Below are 16,101 nucleotides of genomic sequence, written 5' to 3'. Positions count from 1 at the left end.
TAACATGTTACATGCCCCCTCAGTGTTACAGCCTGTTAACATGTTACATTGCCCCTCAGTGTTACAGCCTGTTAACATGTTACATGCCCCCTCAGTGTTACAGCCTGTTAACATGTTACATGCCCCCTCAGTGTTACAGCCTGTTAACATGTTACATGCCCCCTCAGTGTTACAGCCTGTTAACATGTTACATGCCCCCTCAGTGTTACAGCCTGTTAACATGTTACATTGCCCCTCGGTGTTACAGCCTGTTAACATGTTACATGCCCCCTCAGTGTTACAGCCTGTTAACATGTTACATGCCCCCTCAGTGTTACAGCCTGTTAACATGTTACATGGCCCCTCAGTGTTACAGCCTGTTAACATGTTACATTGCCCCTCAGTGTTACAGCCTGTTAACATGTATCATGCCTCCAAACCTGGCACCATGCCCTCAGTGTTACAACCTACAACCAGGCACCATGCCCTCAGTGTTACAACCTACAACCAGGCACCATGCCCTCAGTGTTACAACCTACAACCAGGCACCATGCTCTCAGTGTTACAACCTACAACCAGGCACCATGCTCTCAGTGTTACAACCTACAACCAGTCACCATGCCCTCAGTGTTACAACCTACAACCAGGCACCATGCTCTCAGTGTTACAACCTACAACCAGGCACCATGCTCTCAGTGTTACAACCTACAACCAGACACCATGCTCTCAGTGTTACAACCTACAACCAGACACCATGCTCTCAGTGTTACAACCTACAACCAGGCACCATGCTCTCAGTGTTACAACCTACAACCAGGCACCATGCTCTCAGTGTTACAACCTACAACCAGGCACCATGCTCTCAGTGTTACAACCTACAACCAGGCACCATGCTCTCAGTGTTACAACCTACAACCAGGCACCATGCCCTCAGTGTTACAACCTACAACCAGACACCATGCTCTCAGTGTTACAACCTACAACCAGACACCATGCTCTCAGTGTTACAACCTACAACCAGGCACCATGCTCTCAGTGTTACAACCTACAACCAGGCACCATGCTCTCAGTGTTACAACCTACAACCAGGCACCATGCTCTCAGTGTTACAACCTACAACCAGGCACCATGCTCTCAGTGTTACAACCTACAACCAGGCACCATGCTCTCAGTGTTACAACCTACAACCAGACACCATGCTCTCAGTGTTACAACCTACAACCAGGCACCATGCCCTCAGTGTTACAACCTACAACCAGGCACCATGCTCTCAGTGTTACAACCTACAACCAGACACCATGCCCTCAGTGTTACAACCTACAACCAGACACCATGCTCTCAGTGTTACAACCTACAACCAGGCACCATGCTCTCAGTGTTACAACCTACAACCAGACACCATGCTCTCAGTGTTACAACCTACAACCAGGCACCATGCCCTCAGTGTTACAACCTACAACCAGGCACCATGCTCTCAGTGTTACAACCTACAACCAGGCACCATGCTCTGTGTTACAACCTACAACCAGGCACCATGCCCTCAGTGTTACAACCTACAACCAGACACCATGCTCTCAGTGTTACAACCTACAACCAGACACCATGCTCTCAGTGTTACAACCTACAACCAGACACCATGCCCTCAGTGTTACAACCTACAACCAGACACCATGCCCTCAGTGTTACAACCTACAACCAGACACCATGCTCTCAGTGTTACAACCTACAACCAGGCACCATGCTCTCAGTGTTACAACCTACAACCAGGCACCATGCTCTCAGTGTTACAACCTACAACCAGGCACCATGCTCTCAGTGTTACAACCTACAACCAGGCACCATGCTCTCAGTGTTACAACCTACAACCAGTCACCATGCCCTCAGTGTTACAACCTACAACCAGGCACCATGCTCTCAGTGTTACAACCTACAACCAGGCACCATGCTCTCAGTGTTACAACCTACAACCAGACACCATGCTCTCAGTGTTACAACCTACAACCAGACACCATGCCCTCAGTGTTACAACCTACAACCAGACACCATGCTCTCAGTGTTACAACCAGGCACCATGCACCTAACTCTCGAAGTGCGCTCCTTGTCCTCCATTTAATTGCGAAACACGACAAGAGTGACAAGGATTGGAATGATGACGCGTACAGACTGGATTTCTCTTTAATCTCGGATTTCTGTAGAAAGTTACTAGAATTGTGCCGCCCTGGAAGCCAGTTTTTTCCCAAGCAGCTAAACTTCTCGTATTGGAGACGAAGATGTAGTGAAAAGTTAAACGGAGCAGTTCGTCACATAGAAGGAATGATAACGTATCGTTTATTTTCCCAGGAAAAGTGAGTCCAAACACAGTGGGGGGCCTTATTAAAACCCCCTCCAGTAATAACAATGCTGTTCTAGTAAAGAGGACTGCCTGCCGCCCACTTCCCCTTTACCCCCTTTTTAGTCTGAGTCCCAAATGGCATCATATTCACTATATAGTGCACTATTTTTATTTATTTTATACAAAAGCCCTATTGTGGAATAGGGTGTCATTTGGGACAAAAAGGTATTAGTCTGCCCAGTCTGAGATGTTGGCAGCTTACCCTCTTCTCCTTCTCTAGCCAGAACTAGACAGAGTAGAGATAAGTGAAAGAGGATTTAGCCTTTTGTCTCAGACACCCTTAGTTAGTATCAAGTAACACTATCAAGTCCAGCTTTTTGAACAAGGTCTGTGTACTTTAGCCAATTTCTGTTGTTGTGTTTTTCTCTCTCAGAAAGACCAGTCTGGCATCTCTTTAGACAACTCAGTTTCTTAGTTAAAAAAAAAAAATTGTTGATCAAAATATTAGTTGTTTTTCCATTTAAGAGCTGTGGCTTTTGGATGGAAATTGGAGAGTTAGCCTATCACTGAATTCATGCAATAAGTCGGATTCAAAAATGAGTCTTGTTAAGTACAGAGTTGAGAACACCAGACTACTTGTTAAGTCGAGAGTTGAGATAACACCAGACTACTTGTTAAGTAGAGAGTTGTGATAACACCAGACTACTTGTTAAGTCGAGAGTTGAGATAACACCAGACTACTTGTTAAGTACAGAGTTGAGATAACACCAGACTACTTGTTAAGTACAGAGTTGAGATAACACCAGACTACTTGTTAAGTACAGAGTTGAGAACACCAGACTACTTGTTAAGTACAGAGTTGAGATAACACCAGACTACTTGTTAAGTCGAGAGTTGAGATAACACCAGACTACTTGTTAAGTACAGAGTTGAGATAACACCAGACTACTTGTTAAGTACAGAGTTGAGATAACACCAGACTACTTGTTAAGTACAGAGTTGAGATAACACCAGACTACTTGTTAAGTACAGAGTTGAGAACACCAGACTACTTGGCCTTTTCCATGACGTGATCAGTATCAGCACAGAGTGACTTCTGAAGACTTGTGGGTTGGGATGTGACATCCTCTGATTCATGTCTTCTGGGTTATTGGTAAACACAGTTGATGACGGCATGATGGGTTACACAGGTTTACAGGGTTTGACTGTCAATCATCCCGTTACCCAACATGATAATATTCAATTATTTAGACAGCTTTCCCCATTACTGACAGACTAATAGACTTGATGAAGGTTTGGGTTTCTATGTTTATGGGCGGCTAACAGGGATTTGTTTTGACTGTGAGGCTAACAGGGATTTGTTTTGACTGTGAGGCTAACAGGGATTTGTTTTGTCTGTGAGGCTAACAGGGATTTGTTTTGTCTGTGAGGCTAACAGGGATTTGTTTTGACTGTGAGGCTTACAGGGATTTGTTTTGTCTGTGAGGCTAACAGGGATTTGTTTTGACTGTGAGGCTTACAGGGATTTGTTTTGACTGTGAGGCTAACAGGGATTTGTTTTGTCTGTGAGGCTAACAGGGATTTGTTTTGTCTGTGAGGCTAACAGGGATTTGTTTTGACTGTGAGGCTTAAAGGGATTTGTTTTGACTGTGAGGCTAACAGGGATTTGTTTTGTCTGTGAGGCTAACAGGGATTTGTTTTGTCTGTGAGGCTAACAGGGATTTGTTTTGACTGTGAGGCTAACAGGGATTTGTTTTGACTGTGAGGCTAACAGGGATGTGTTTTGACTGTGAATTATCTGTTTAATCAACATTGTAATATTATAAAGGTAGTTCTAGTAGTGTTGTTCTTTAAGTCTGTCTCTGTCTCTGTCTCTGTCTCTGTGTCTGTTTTGTCTGTTCTGTCTGTCTTTTGTGGGGGTTCTGTGTGTGTGCATTAGATCAGTTGTAATTCATCTCCTATCTTCTGTGTGCAGGTTGTGCAGTCTGACTCTGAAGAGGTTGGTGGTCCTGAGGGAGTTGGATAAGGAGCTCATCTCTGTGGTCATCGCTGTCAAGATCCAGGTATGACTATCGCGTTCCCCTTCAGAAACACCTCACATGGCTGGAGGTACGACAGGAACACACCCGAATGCAATATCTACACATACTGTACACACAATCTAAATGCTGCATTCACACACAGCTTACACATACAGCGCATTCAGAAAGTAGTCAGACCCCTTGACTTTTCCCACATTTTGTTACGTTTTACAGCCTTTTCTGAAATGGATTAAATTGTTTTTTCCCCTTATCAATCTATACACAATACCCCATAATGACATCACAACACCCCATAATGACATCACAATAGCCCATAATGACATCACGATACCCCATAATGACAAAGCAAAAACAGGTTTTTGGAAATGTTTTCAAATAAATAAACAGAAATATCACATTTACATAAGTATTCAGAACCTTTACTCAGTACTTTGTTGAAGCACTTTTGGCAGCGATTACAGCCTTGAGTCTTCTTGGGTATGACGCTACAAGCTTGGCACACCTGTATTTGGAGAGTTTCTCCCATTCTTCTCTGCAGATCCTCTCAAGCTCTGTCAGGTTGGATGGGGAGCGTCGCTGCACAGCTATTTTCAGGTCTCTCTAGAGATGTTTGATCTCTTGTCCCGAAGCCCTCATGCGTTGTCTTGGCTGTGTGCTTAGGGTCGTTGGAATGTGAACCTTCACCCCAATCTGAGGTGCTGGGCGCTTTGGAGCAGGTTTTCATCAAGGATCTCTCTGTACTTTGTCCGTTCATCTTTGCCTCGATCCTGACTAGTCTCCCAGTCCCTGCTGCTGAAAAACATCCCCACAGCATGATGCTGCCACCACCATGCTTCACCGTAGGGATGGTGCCAGGTTTCCTCCAGATGTGATGCTTGGCATTCAGGCCAAAGATTTCAATCTTGGTTTCATCAGACCAGAGAATCTTGTTTCTCATGGTCTGAGTCCTTTAGGTGCCTTTTGGCAACTCCAAGCGGGCTGTCATGTGCTTTTTACTAAGGAGTGGCTTCTGTCTCGCCACTCTACCATAAAGGCCTGATTAGTGGAGTGCTGCAGAGATGGTTGTTCTTCTGGAAGGTTCTCCCATCTCCATAGAGGAACTCTGGAGCTCTGTCAGAGTGACCATTGGGTTCCAAACGTATTTAATTTAAGAATGATGGAGGCCACTGTGTTCTTGGGGACCTTCAATGCTGCAGACATTTTTTGGTACCCTTCCCCAGATCTGTGCTTCGACACAATCCTGTCTCGGAGATCTACGGAGAATTCCTTCGACCTCATGGCTTGGTTTTTGCTCTGACATTCACTGTCAACTGTGGGACCTTATATAGACAGGTGTGTGCCTTACCAAATTCATCACAGGTGGACTTCAATCAAGTTGTAGAAACATCTCAAGGATGATCAATGGAAACAGGATGCACCTGACCTCAATTTGGAGTCTCATAGCAAAGGGTCTGAATACTTATGTCAATAAGGTATTTCTGTTTTTGAATTTTCGATACATTTGCAAACATTTCTAAAAACCTGTTGTCGCTTTGTCATTATGAGGTATTGTGATGTCATTATGGGGTATTGTGATGTCATTATGAGGTATTGAGTGTTGATTGATGAGGATATCATTTAATTTAATACATTTTAGAACAAGGCTGTAACGTAACAAAATGTGGAAAAAGTCCAGGGGTTCTGAATACATTCTGAATGCGCTGTACTGTATATCCTGTATGTACACTGCACATCCTCTCAGACAAATGCTATTCAACCTGGCTCATGTTTTTTTCCCCGTGCATCATTTGCCCCCGCTTCCTCTACTGGTACCTGCTGGTTGAATATTGGAGCTTTGTAGAGCATTGCTTAATGTAAAATGCAACCAGAGATAATACCGCTCAGATATTTTTTTTAACATGACTTAAAAACGTAATCCTATGCAACATTAAGCTATTAAAACCAGTTCTGTAGCAGTGAGGTTTGTGCAGTAGGCTATAGGCCCAATACATTATCGCCGCATATTGTCTTTGCTTGAATTGCTCTGCCAATTCATTGCTGTTTGGAACCATAAAAAAAAAAAGATATTAAAATATTTGAGGTGGTGTAACGGCTTTCGTCGGTGGAAGAAGGAGAGGACCAAAGCGCAGCGTGATTAGTGTTCATCTTAATTTAATGATAATCAAAAACTAAACACTACAAATTACAAAACAACAAAAGTGAAAACCGAAACAGTTCTATCTGGTGCAGACACACAAAGACTGAAGACAACCACCCACAAAACCCAACAGAAAACAGGCTACCTAAATATGGTTCCCAATCAGGGACAACGACTGACAGCTGCCTCTGATTGAGAACCATATCAGGCCAAACACAGAAAACCAACACAGAAATAGAAAACATAGATTACCCACCCAACTCACGCCCTGACCACACTAAAACAAAGAAAATACAAAAGAACTATGGTCAGAACGTGACAGGTAGGCTGTATTTTATTGTACGATCACACCGGTAATCGATCAGTTGTTGTATTACTGCAGGCACAGCTGAGTGAGCATACATACAAATATTTTACTGGGCTGTTGGAGCCTGCATCTGATGGTCAATATCAGCGGTACCCGTCAACATCCCTCCGCTCTCCCTTTCCTCTGCAGACACTGACTCAAAAGGGACACCGTCTTCCAGCTGATGGGCGAAACTCGAGTCGCACTGCATTTATTTCTGCCTCATGGACAAATTCATGTTGTTACTCTTATGAAAAGAGGAAGTGAAATATTTAGCGATATTAAAGAAGATCCAAGCCGCTAATAACAACGTAATTCTATAGATACACCTTCCTACTCATTTAGTACAGCTGCAGTGCTGGTTGTAGCGCTGAGTGGAAATAGGAAGAACACACATTTTGATGGTTTATTAAAGTGTTTGAATACAAAGTGTTGACAGAGATGAGTGAGAACTTAAACATGAACTCACTCATAAAAACAGCAGCTCTTTGCTGTATTAGTTGACAGTCTCTCTTTAGTCAGGGTTTTAAACGTTTTTTTGAAATCTCACCTTATCAACTTTGCTGTAGCTTTCTTTCACACCTGCTGCGTTACTGCAGACATGATCATCTGAGCCATCCGATTGGCCAGCGGTAGGCCTTATAGTGCACTTGATTTGCTCTCAGGGACCGCGGCGAAGGAAGGGGTTTCGTGCCTTCAGACACGTTAAATGGTTCGAAATGGGAACACTTAGCCTACTCGGCTTGCAGAGCAGAATCGGGTGCACCGACCGTCAACAGCGTGAGACGAATAAAAAAAAAACCAATAGGAACGCAATGCTTTATCATAGTAGTTTTTTGTTTTTTTAACAGAAATGTTTGGTGACTGAATGCCTTGGAGATCGACCACGATCGACCAGTTGGTGACTGACCACTATTATAGAGCATTGATTATGTTGTAAAGTATTGATTATGTTGTAAAGTATTGCTTAATTTATTTTGTCAAGCATTTGCTTATTGCCGTCATGGTATCGCTGCCAAAATCTTATCACTGACTTCTAAATCAATGCTCTGCGAAGAACCACACGGGGGTTGTTTACACCTGCTTTAGTTGAATGCACAGATTGCAAGTCACTGTGGATAGCGGGCATCTGCTAAACTAAATTATTTTAATCAGTCCTTCTAAGATTTTGCGATTTCTGCCATCGCAACGTCACAATTTTCCCGCGTTTTATGCGAGGGCATGCAAATGTGTCTCATCACTGCATTAAAACAGTCAAATCCTGGAGGGACTGGATAATGGAAATGAGTACTGGTCTGATGTGATGTGATTCCTTTCCCTAGGGTTCCAAGAGGATCCTGAGGTCCCATGAGATAGTGCTGCCCCCTAGTGGCTCAGTGGAGACTGACCTGGCTCTCACCTTCTCACTGCAGGTAAACACTAGACAGACTGACCTGGCTCTCACCTTCTCACTGCAGGTAAACACTAGACAGACTGACCTGGCTCTCACCTTCTCACTGCAGGTAAACACTAGACAGACTGACCTGGCTCTCACCTTCTCACTGCAGGTAAACACTAGACAGACTGACCTGGCTCTCACCTTCTCACTGCAGGTAAACACTAGACAGACTGACCTGGCTCTCACCTTCTCACTGCAGGTAAACACTAGATAGACAGACCTGGCTCTCACCTTCTCACTGCAGGTAAACACTAGACAGATAGACAGACCTGGCTCTCACCTTCTCACTGCAGGTAAACACTAGACAGACTGACCTGGCTCTTACCTTCTCACTGCAGGTAAACACTAGACAGACTGACCTGGCTCTCACCTTCTCGCTGCTGGTAAACACTAGACAGACTGACCTGGCTCTCACCTTCTCACTGCTGGTAAACACTAGACAGACTGACCTGGCTCTTACCTTCTCACTGCAGGTAAACACTAGACAGACTGACCTGGCTCTCACCTTCTCGCTGCTGGTAAACACTAGACAGACTGACCTGGCTCTCACCTTCTCACTGCTGGTAAACACTAGACAGACTGACCTGGCTCTTACCTTCTCACTGCAGGTAAACACTAGACAGAAATACTGACCTGGCTCTCACCTTCTCACTGCTGGTAAACACTCTAGATAAACTTGTCTGTTGGCTTTTCTGCATGTTCAGTACCAGTCAAAAGTTTGGACACACCTACTCATTAAAGGGTTTTTCTTTACTTTTACTATTTTCTACATTGTAGAATAATAGTGAAAACATCAAAACTATGAAATAAAACATATGGAATCATGTAGTAACCAAAAAAGTGTTAAACAAATCAAAAATGTTTTCATATTTTAGATTCTTCAAAGTAGCCACCCTTTACCTTGATGAAAGCTTTGCAAACTCTTGGCATTCTCTCAACCAGCTTCATGAGGTAGTCACCTGGAATGCATTTCAATTAACAGGTGTGCCTTGTTAAAAGTTCATTTGTGGAATTTATTTCCTTCTTAATGCATTTGAGCCAATCAGTTGTGTTGTGACAGGGTAGGGTTGGTATACAGAAGATAGCCCTATTTGGTAAAAGACCAAGTCCATATTATGGCAAGAACAGCTCAAATAAGCAGAGAGAAACAACAGTCCATCATTACTTTAAGACATGAAGGTCAGTCAATACGGAAAATGTCAAGAACTTTGAAAGTTTCTTCAAGTGCAGTCGCAAAAACCATCAAGCGCTATGATGAAACTGGCTCTCATGAGGACCGCCACAGGAAAGGAAGACCCAGAGTTACCTCTGCCGCAGAGGATAAGTTCATCAGAGTTAACTGCACCTCAGTAATTGCAGCCCAAATAAATGCCTCACAGAGTTCAAGTAAAAGACACAACATCAACTGTTCAGAGGAGACACCAATAAGAAGAAGAGACTTGCTTGGGCCAAGAAACACGAGCAATGGACATTAGACCGGTGGAAATCTGTCCTTTTGGTCCAAATTTTAGATTTTTGGTTCCGTGTATTTGTGAGACGCGGAGTAGGTGAACGGATGATCTCCGCATGTGTGGTTCCCACCGTGAAGCATGGAGGAGGTGGTGTGATGGTGTGGGGGTGCTTTGCTGGTGACACTGTCTGTGATTTATTTAGAATTCAAGGCACACTTAACCAGCATGGCTACCACAGCATTCTGCAGCGATTCCATCTGGTTTGCACTTAGTGGGACTATCATTTGTTTTTCAACAGGACAGTGACCCAACACACCTCCAGGCTGTGTAAGGGCTATTTGACCAAGAAGGAGAGTGATGGAGTGCTGCATCAGATGACCTGGCATCCACAATCACCTGACCTCAACCCAACTGAGATAGTTTAGGATGAGTTGGACCGCAGAGTGAAGGAAAAGCAGCCAACAAGTGCTCAGCATATGTGGGAACTCCTTCCAGACTGTTGGAAAAGCATTCCTCGTGAAGCTGGTTGAGAGAATCCCAAGAGGTTGCAAAGCTCTCATCAAGGCAAAGGGTGGCTACTTTGAAGAATCTCAATTCTAAAAAGAAAATTGATTCAACACTTCTTTGGTTACTACATGTTTCCGTATGTGTTTTTTCATAGTTTTGATGTCTTCACTATTATTCTACAATGAAGAAAATAGTAAAAATAAAGAAAAACCCTTGAATGAGTAGGTGTGTCCAAACTTTTGACTGATACTGTATGTCAGAGTCAGCATGGGTTCGAATCCGGCCCACTTCCCCTTGACTTACCCTCACCCTCACCCTCACCCCTCACCCTCACCCCTCACTCCTCACCCTCACCCTCACCCTCACCCCTCACCCTCACCCCTCACCCTCACCCCTCACCCCTCACCCTCACCCCTCACCCCTCACCCCTCACCCCTCACCCTCACCCTCACCCTCATCCTATCTTCCCTGTCATGCAAACACTGTTCTATACTTAAAAAAAATACCTGGCTAATTCTTCTCTCTATTTTTTGTTTTTCCATCCATCCTCAGTACCCTCACTTCCTGAAGAGAGAGGGTAACAAGCTCCAGATCCTGCTGCAGAGGAGGAAGAGATACAAGAACAGGACTATCCTGGGATACAAGACCCTGGCTGTAGGAACCATCGACATGGCTGAGGTAGGAACACAATGAGACAAGACCCTGGCTGTAGGAACCATCGACATGGCTGAGGTAGGAACACAATGAGACAGGACCCTGGCTGTAGGAACACAATGAGACAGGACCCTGGCTGTAGGAACCATCGATATGGCTGAGGTAGGAACACAATGAGACAAGACCCTGGCTGTAGGAACACAATGAGACAGGACCCTGGCTGTAGGAACCATCGACATGGCTGAGGTAGGAACACAATGAGACAGGACCCTGGCTGTAGGAACCATCGACATGGCTGAGGTAGGAACACAATGAGACAGGACCCTGGCTGTAGGAACCATCGACATGGCTGAGGTAGGAACACAATGAGACAGGACCCTGGCTGTAGGAACCATCGACATGGCTGAGGTAGGAACACAATGAGACAGGACCCTGGCTGTAGGAACCATCGACATGGCTGAGGTAGGAACACAATGAGACAGGACCCTGGCTGTAGGAACCATCGACATGGCTGAGGTAGGAACACAATGAGACAGGACCCTGGCTGTAGGAACCATCGATATGGCTGAGGTAGGAACACAATGAGACAAGACCCTGGCTGTAGGAACACAATGAGACAGGACCCTGGCTGTAGGAACCATCGACATGGCTGAGGTAGGAACACAATGAGACAGGACCCTGGCTGTAGGAACCATCGACATGGCTGAGGTAGGAACACAATGAGACAAGACCCTGGCTGTAGGAACCATCGACATGGCTGAGGTAGGTACACAATGAGACAGGACCCTGGCTGTAGGAACCATCGACATGGCTGAGGTAGGAACACAATGAGACAAGACCCTGGCTGTAGGAACCATCGACATGGCTGAGGTAGGAACACAATGAGACAGGACCCTGGCTGTAGGAACCATCGACATGGCTGAGGTAGGAACACAATGAGACAGGACCCTGGCTGTAGGAACCATCGACATGGCTGAGGTAGGAACACAATGAGACAAGACCCTGGCTGTAGGAACACAATGAGACAAGACCCTGGCTGTAGGAACCATCGACATGGCTGAGGTAGGAACACAATGAGACAGGACCCTGGCTGTAGGAACCATCGACATGGCTGAGGTAGGAACACAATGAGACAGGACCCTGGCTGTAGGAACCATCGACATGGCTGAGGTAGGAACACAATGAGACAGGACCCTGGCTGTAGGAACCATCGACATGGCTGAGGTAGGAACACAATGAGACAGGACCCTGGCTGTAGGAACCATCGACATGGCTGAGGTAGGAACACAATGAGACAGGACCCTGGCTGTAGGAACCATCGACATGGCTGAGGTAGGAACACAATGAGACAGGACCCTGGCTGTAGGAACCATCGACATGGCTGAGGTAGGAACACAGCCGTATTGGTAGTGCGTAGTCTCTTTGGCATCAATGTTGTTTGTTGTGTGTACTGGGGTGCATTTATGAATGAATTCTTCTCAGAAGTCTTTCTCCGTCCTCTCCTCATCCCCAGTCATCCTCTGGGGGACTGCGTCTGTGTCTGGCCTTCCCATTCAGTCCCTCTGTAACTACCTCCTAACTCTCAGCTTAACGCCATCTGTCTGAACAAAACACACAGCTGCACGAAGCATTAAAATGGCCGCCGCCGAGAGGGTCTGTGTGGCTCTAACTTCAAACCATTCTAGACCATCTCTGTTTTTCACCCAGGTCCCATGGGGGGGTGGGGGGGGGGGGGGGGGGGCTGAGAGTTGAACTGTTACATTAAGGAACAGAGAGACGGAGAGGGAGAGAGAGAGACACTTAATTGCCTCCACATAATAGTGATAGTTACTCCGCGCGGGGGGGGTGTGTGTGTGTGCGAGCTGAACTACGAAGCGACCCAGAACCCCCCACTGTCAAAGAGAAAACACTCCCATTCATATTCTCTCCATCTGTATCTCTGCTCTTCTCTCGACCCTCTCTCTGCTCTTTTTCCTGGGGAAGGCCTCTCCACCACGGTTGACCAGTCCACAGTGCCCCCCCTCTGAGTGCAAAGAACCTTGGCGTGACCCTGGACAACACCCTGTCGCTCCTGGTTCAACACCCTGTCGCTCCTGGTTCAACACCCTGTCGCTCCTGGTTCAACACCCTGTCGCTCCTGGTTCAACACCCTGTCGCTCCTGGTTCAACACCCTGTCGCTCCTGGTTCAACACCCTGTCGCTCCTGGTTCAACACCCTGTCGCTCCTGGTCGACACCCTGTCGCTCCTGGTTCAACACCCTGTCGCTCCTGGACGACACCCAGTCGCTCCTGGACGACACCCTGTCGCTCCTGGTTCAACACCCTGTCGCTCCTGGTTCAACACCCTGTCGCTCCTGGACGACACCCTGTCGCTCCTGGTTCAACACCCTGTCGCTCCTGGACGACACCCTGTCGCTCCTGGACGACACCCTGTCGCTCCTGGTTCAACACCCTGTCGCTCCTGGTTCAACACCCTGTCGCTCCTGGTTCAACACCCTGTCGCTCCTGGACGACACCCTGTCGCTCCTGGTTCAACACCCTGTCGCTCCTGGTTCAACACCCTGTCGCTCCTGGTTCAACACCCTGTCGCTCCTGGTTCAACACCCTGTCGCTCCTGGACGACACCCTGTCGCTCCTGGTTCAACACCCTGTCGCTCCTGGTTCAACACCCTGTCGCTCCTGGACGACACCCTGTCGCTCCTGGTTCAACACCCTGTCGCTCCTGGTTCAACACCCTGTCGCTCCTGGTTCAACACCCTGTCGCTCCTGCGGGTTCATCCTCTACACCAGTGGTTCTCATCCTCTACACCAGGGGTTCTCATCCTCTACACCTGTGGTTCTCATCCTCTACACCAGGGGTTCTCATCCTCTACACCTGTGGTTCTCATCCTCTACACCAGTGGTTCTCATCCTCTACACCAGTGGTTCTCATCCTCTACACCAGGGGTTCTCATCCTCTACACCAGGGGTTCTCATCCTCTACACCTGTGGTTCTCATCCTCTACACCTGTGGTTCTCATCCTCTACACCAGGGGTTCTCATCCTCTACACCAGGGGTTCTCATCCTCTACACCAGGGGTTCTCATCCTCTACACCAGGGGTTCTCATCCTCTACACCAGGGGTTCTCATCCTCTACACCTGTGGTTCTCATCCTCTACACCAGGGGTTCTCATCCTCTACACCAGGGGTTCTCATCCTCTACACCAGGGGTTCTCATCCTCTACACCAGGGGTTCTCATCCTCTACACCTGTGGTTCTCATCCTCTACACCTGTGGTTCTCATCCTCTACACCAGGGGTTCTCATCCTCTACACCAGGGGTTCTCATCCTCTACACCAGTGGTTCTCATCCTCTACACCAGGGGTTCTCATCCTCTACACCTGTGGTTCTCATCCTCTACACCAGTGGTTCTCATCCTCTACACCAGTGGTTCTCATCCTCTACACCAGGGGTTCTCATCCTCTACACCAGGGGTTCTCATCCTCTACACCAGTGGTTCTCATCCTCTACACCAGGGGTTCTCATCCTCTACACCTGTGGTTCTCATCCTCTACACCAGGGGTTCTCATCCTCTACACCAGGGGTTCTCATCCTCTACACCAGGGGTTCTCATCCTCTACACCAGGGGTTCTCATCCTCTACACCAGGGGTTCTCATCCTCTACACCAGGGGTTCTCATCCTCTACACCAGTCCAGGGGTTCTCATCCTCTACACCAGTGGTTCTCATCCTCTACACCAGGGGTTCTCATCCTCTACACCAGTGGTTCTCATCCTCTACACCAGTCCTTACTGTGCCTCCAATTGAATTTTGCTCTGTCCGGAGTATCCCTGAAGTACCCCCTCATGTACATTTTACCAGGAGGCTTATAGTCTCATGAGTCTTCTCAAGTACCCCTTGTTGATAGATCAGGTACCCCCAATGGTCCTTGTACCCCTGGTTGGGAACCACTGCTCTACAACATCTGTAGAGTACCACCTTTTCTGACACAGAAAGCAGGTTCTTAACCAGGCACTTGTCCTCTCCCGTCTGGACTACTGCACCTCTCTGTTGGCTGGGCTCCCTGCTTGTGCCATCAAACCTCTGCAACTTATACAGAACTCTGCAGCACGTCTGGTGTTCAATCTTTCCAAGTTCTCTCATGTCATCCCCCCCCACCCGCCCGCTCCTCCGCACACTCCACTGGCTTCCAGTCAAAGCTTGCCTACGCACCCCCCCCTACTTTCAGGCTATGCTCAAACCCTACTGCTCGCTTCTGCTGACGAAGAGAGACAGAGAGAGAGAGACAGAGACAGAGAGACAGAGGGAGCGAGACAGAGAGACGGAGGGAGAGAGACAGAGAGACGGAGGGAGAGAGACAGAGAGACGGAGGGAGAGAGACAGAGAGACGGAGGGAGAGAGACAGAGAGACGGAGGGAGAGAGACAGAGAGACGGAGGGAGAGAGACGGAGAGACGGAGGGAGAGAGACGGAGGGAGCGAGACAGAGAGACGGAGGGAGCGAGACGGAGAGAGAGAGACAGAGAGACGGAGGGAGAGAGACAGAGAGACGGAGGGAGAGAGACAGAGAGACGGAGGGAGAGAGACAGAGAGACGGAGGGAGAGAGACAGAGAGACGGAGGGAGAGAGACAGAGAGACGGAGGGAGAGAGACAGAGAGACGGAGGGAGAGAGACAGAGAGACGGAGGGAGAGAGACAGAGAGACGGAGGGAGAGAGAGGGAGAGAGACGGAGGGAGAGAGACGGAGGGAGAGAGACGGAGGGAGAGAGACGGAGGGAGAGAGACGGAGGGAGAGAGACGGAGGGAGAGAGACAGAGAGACACAGAGACGGAGGGAGAGAGACAGAGAGACACAGAGACGGAGGGAGAGAGACACAGAGACGGAGGGAGAGAGACGGAGAGACGGAGGGAGAGAGACGGAGAGACGGAGGGAGAGAGACGGAGGGAGAGAGACGGAGGGAGAGAGACGGAGGGAGAGAGACGGAGGGAGAGAGACGGAGGGAGCGAGACGGAGGGAGCGAGACAGAGAGACGGAGGGAGAGAGACGGAGGGAGAGAGACAGAGAGACGGAGGGAGAGAGACAGAGAGACGGAGGGAGAGAGACAGAGAGACGGAGGGAGAGAGACAGAGAGACGGAGGGAGAGAGACAGAGAGACGGAGGGAGAGAGACAGAGAGACGGAGGGAGAGAGACGGAGGGAGAGAGACAGAGAGACACAG

At 47.7% G+C, this 16,101-nt stretch overlaps 1 protein-coding gene across 1 annotated transcript in view; it reads left to right on the top strand.

Annotated features, from left to right (window-relative positions):
- Positions 1-16,101, top strand: part of pacs2 (phosphofurin acidic cluster sorting protein 2) — a 119,578-nt gene that overhangs the window by 62,007 nt on the left and 41,470 nt on the right. The window contains exons 2-4 of the mRNA XM_039009197.1: positions 4,287-4,374; positions 8,159-8,248; positions 10,785-10,910. Of these exons, the coding sequence (XP_038865125.1) occupies positions 4,287-4,374; positions 8,159-8,248; positions 10,785-10,910 (304 nt within the window). The remainder of the gene's footprint in view (positions 1-4,286; positions 4,375-8,158; positions 8,249-10,784; positions 10,911-16,101) is intronic.

This window comes from Salvelinus namaycush, chromosome 15, assembly GCF_016432855.1.
Source record: "Salvelinus namaycush isolate Seneca chromosome 15, SaNama_1.0, whole genome shotgun sequence".
Taxonomy (NCBI): Eukaryota; Metazoa; Chordata; class Actinopteri; order Salmoniformes; family Salmonidae; genus Salvelinus; species Salvelinus namaycush.
Note: the sequence above shows the minus strand (reverse complement) of the source record. Positions and strands in the feature narration are given on the sequence as shown.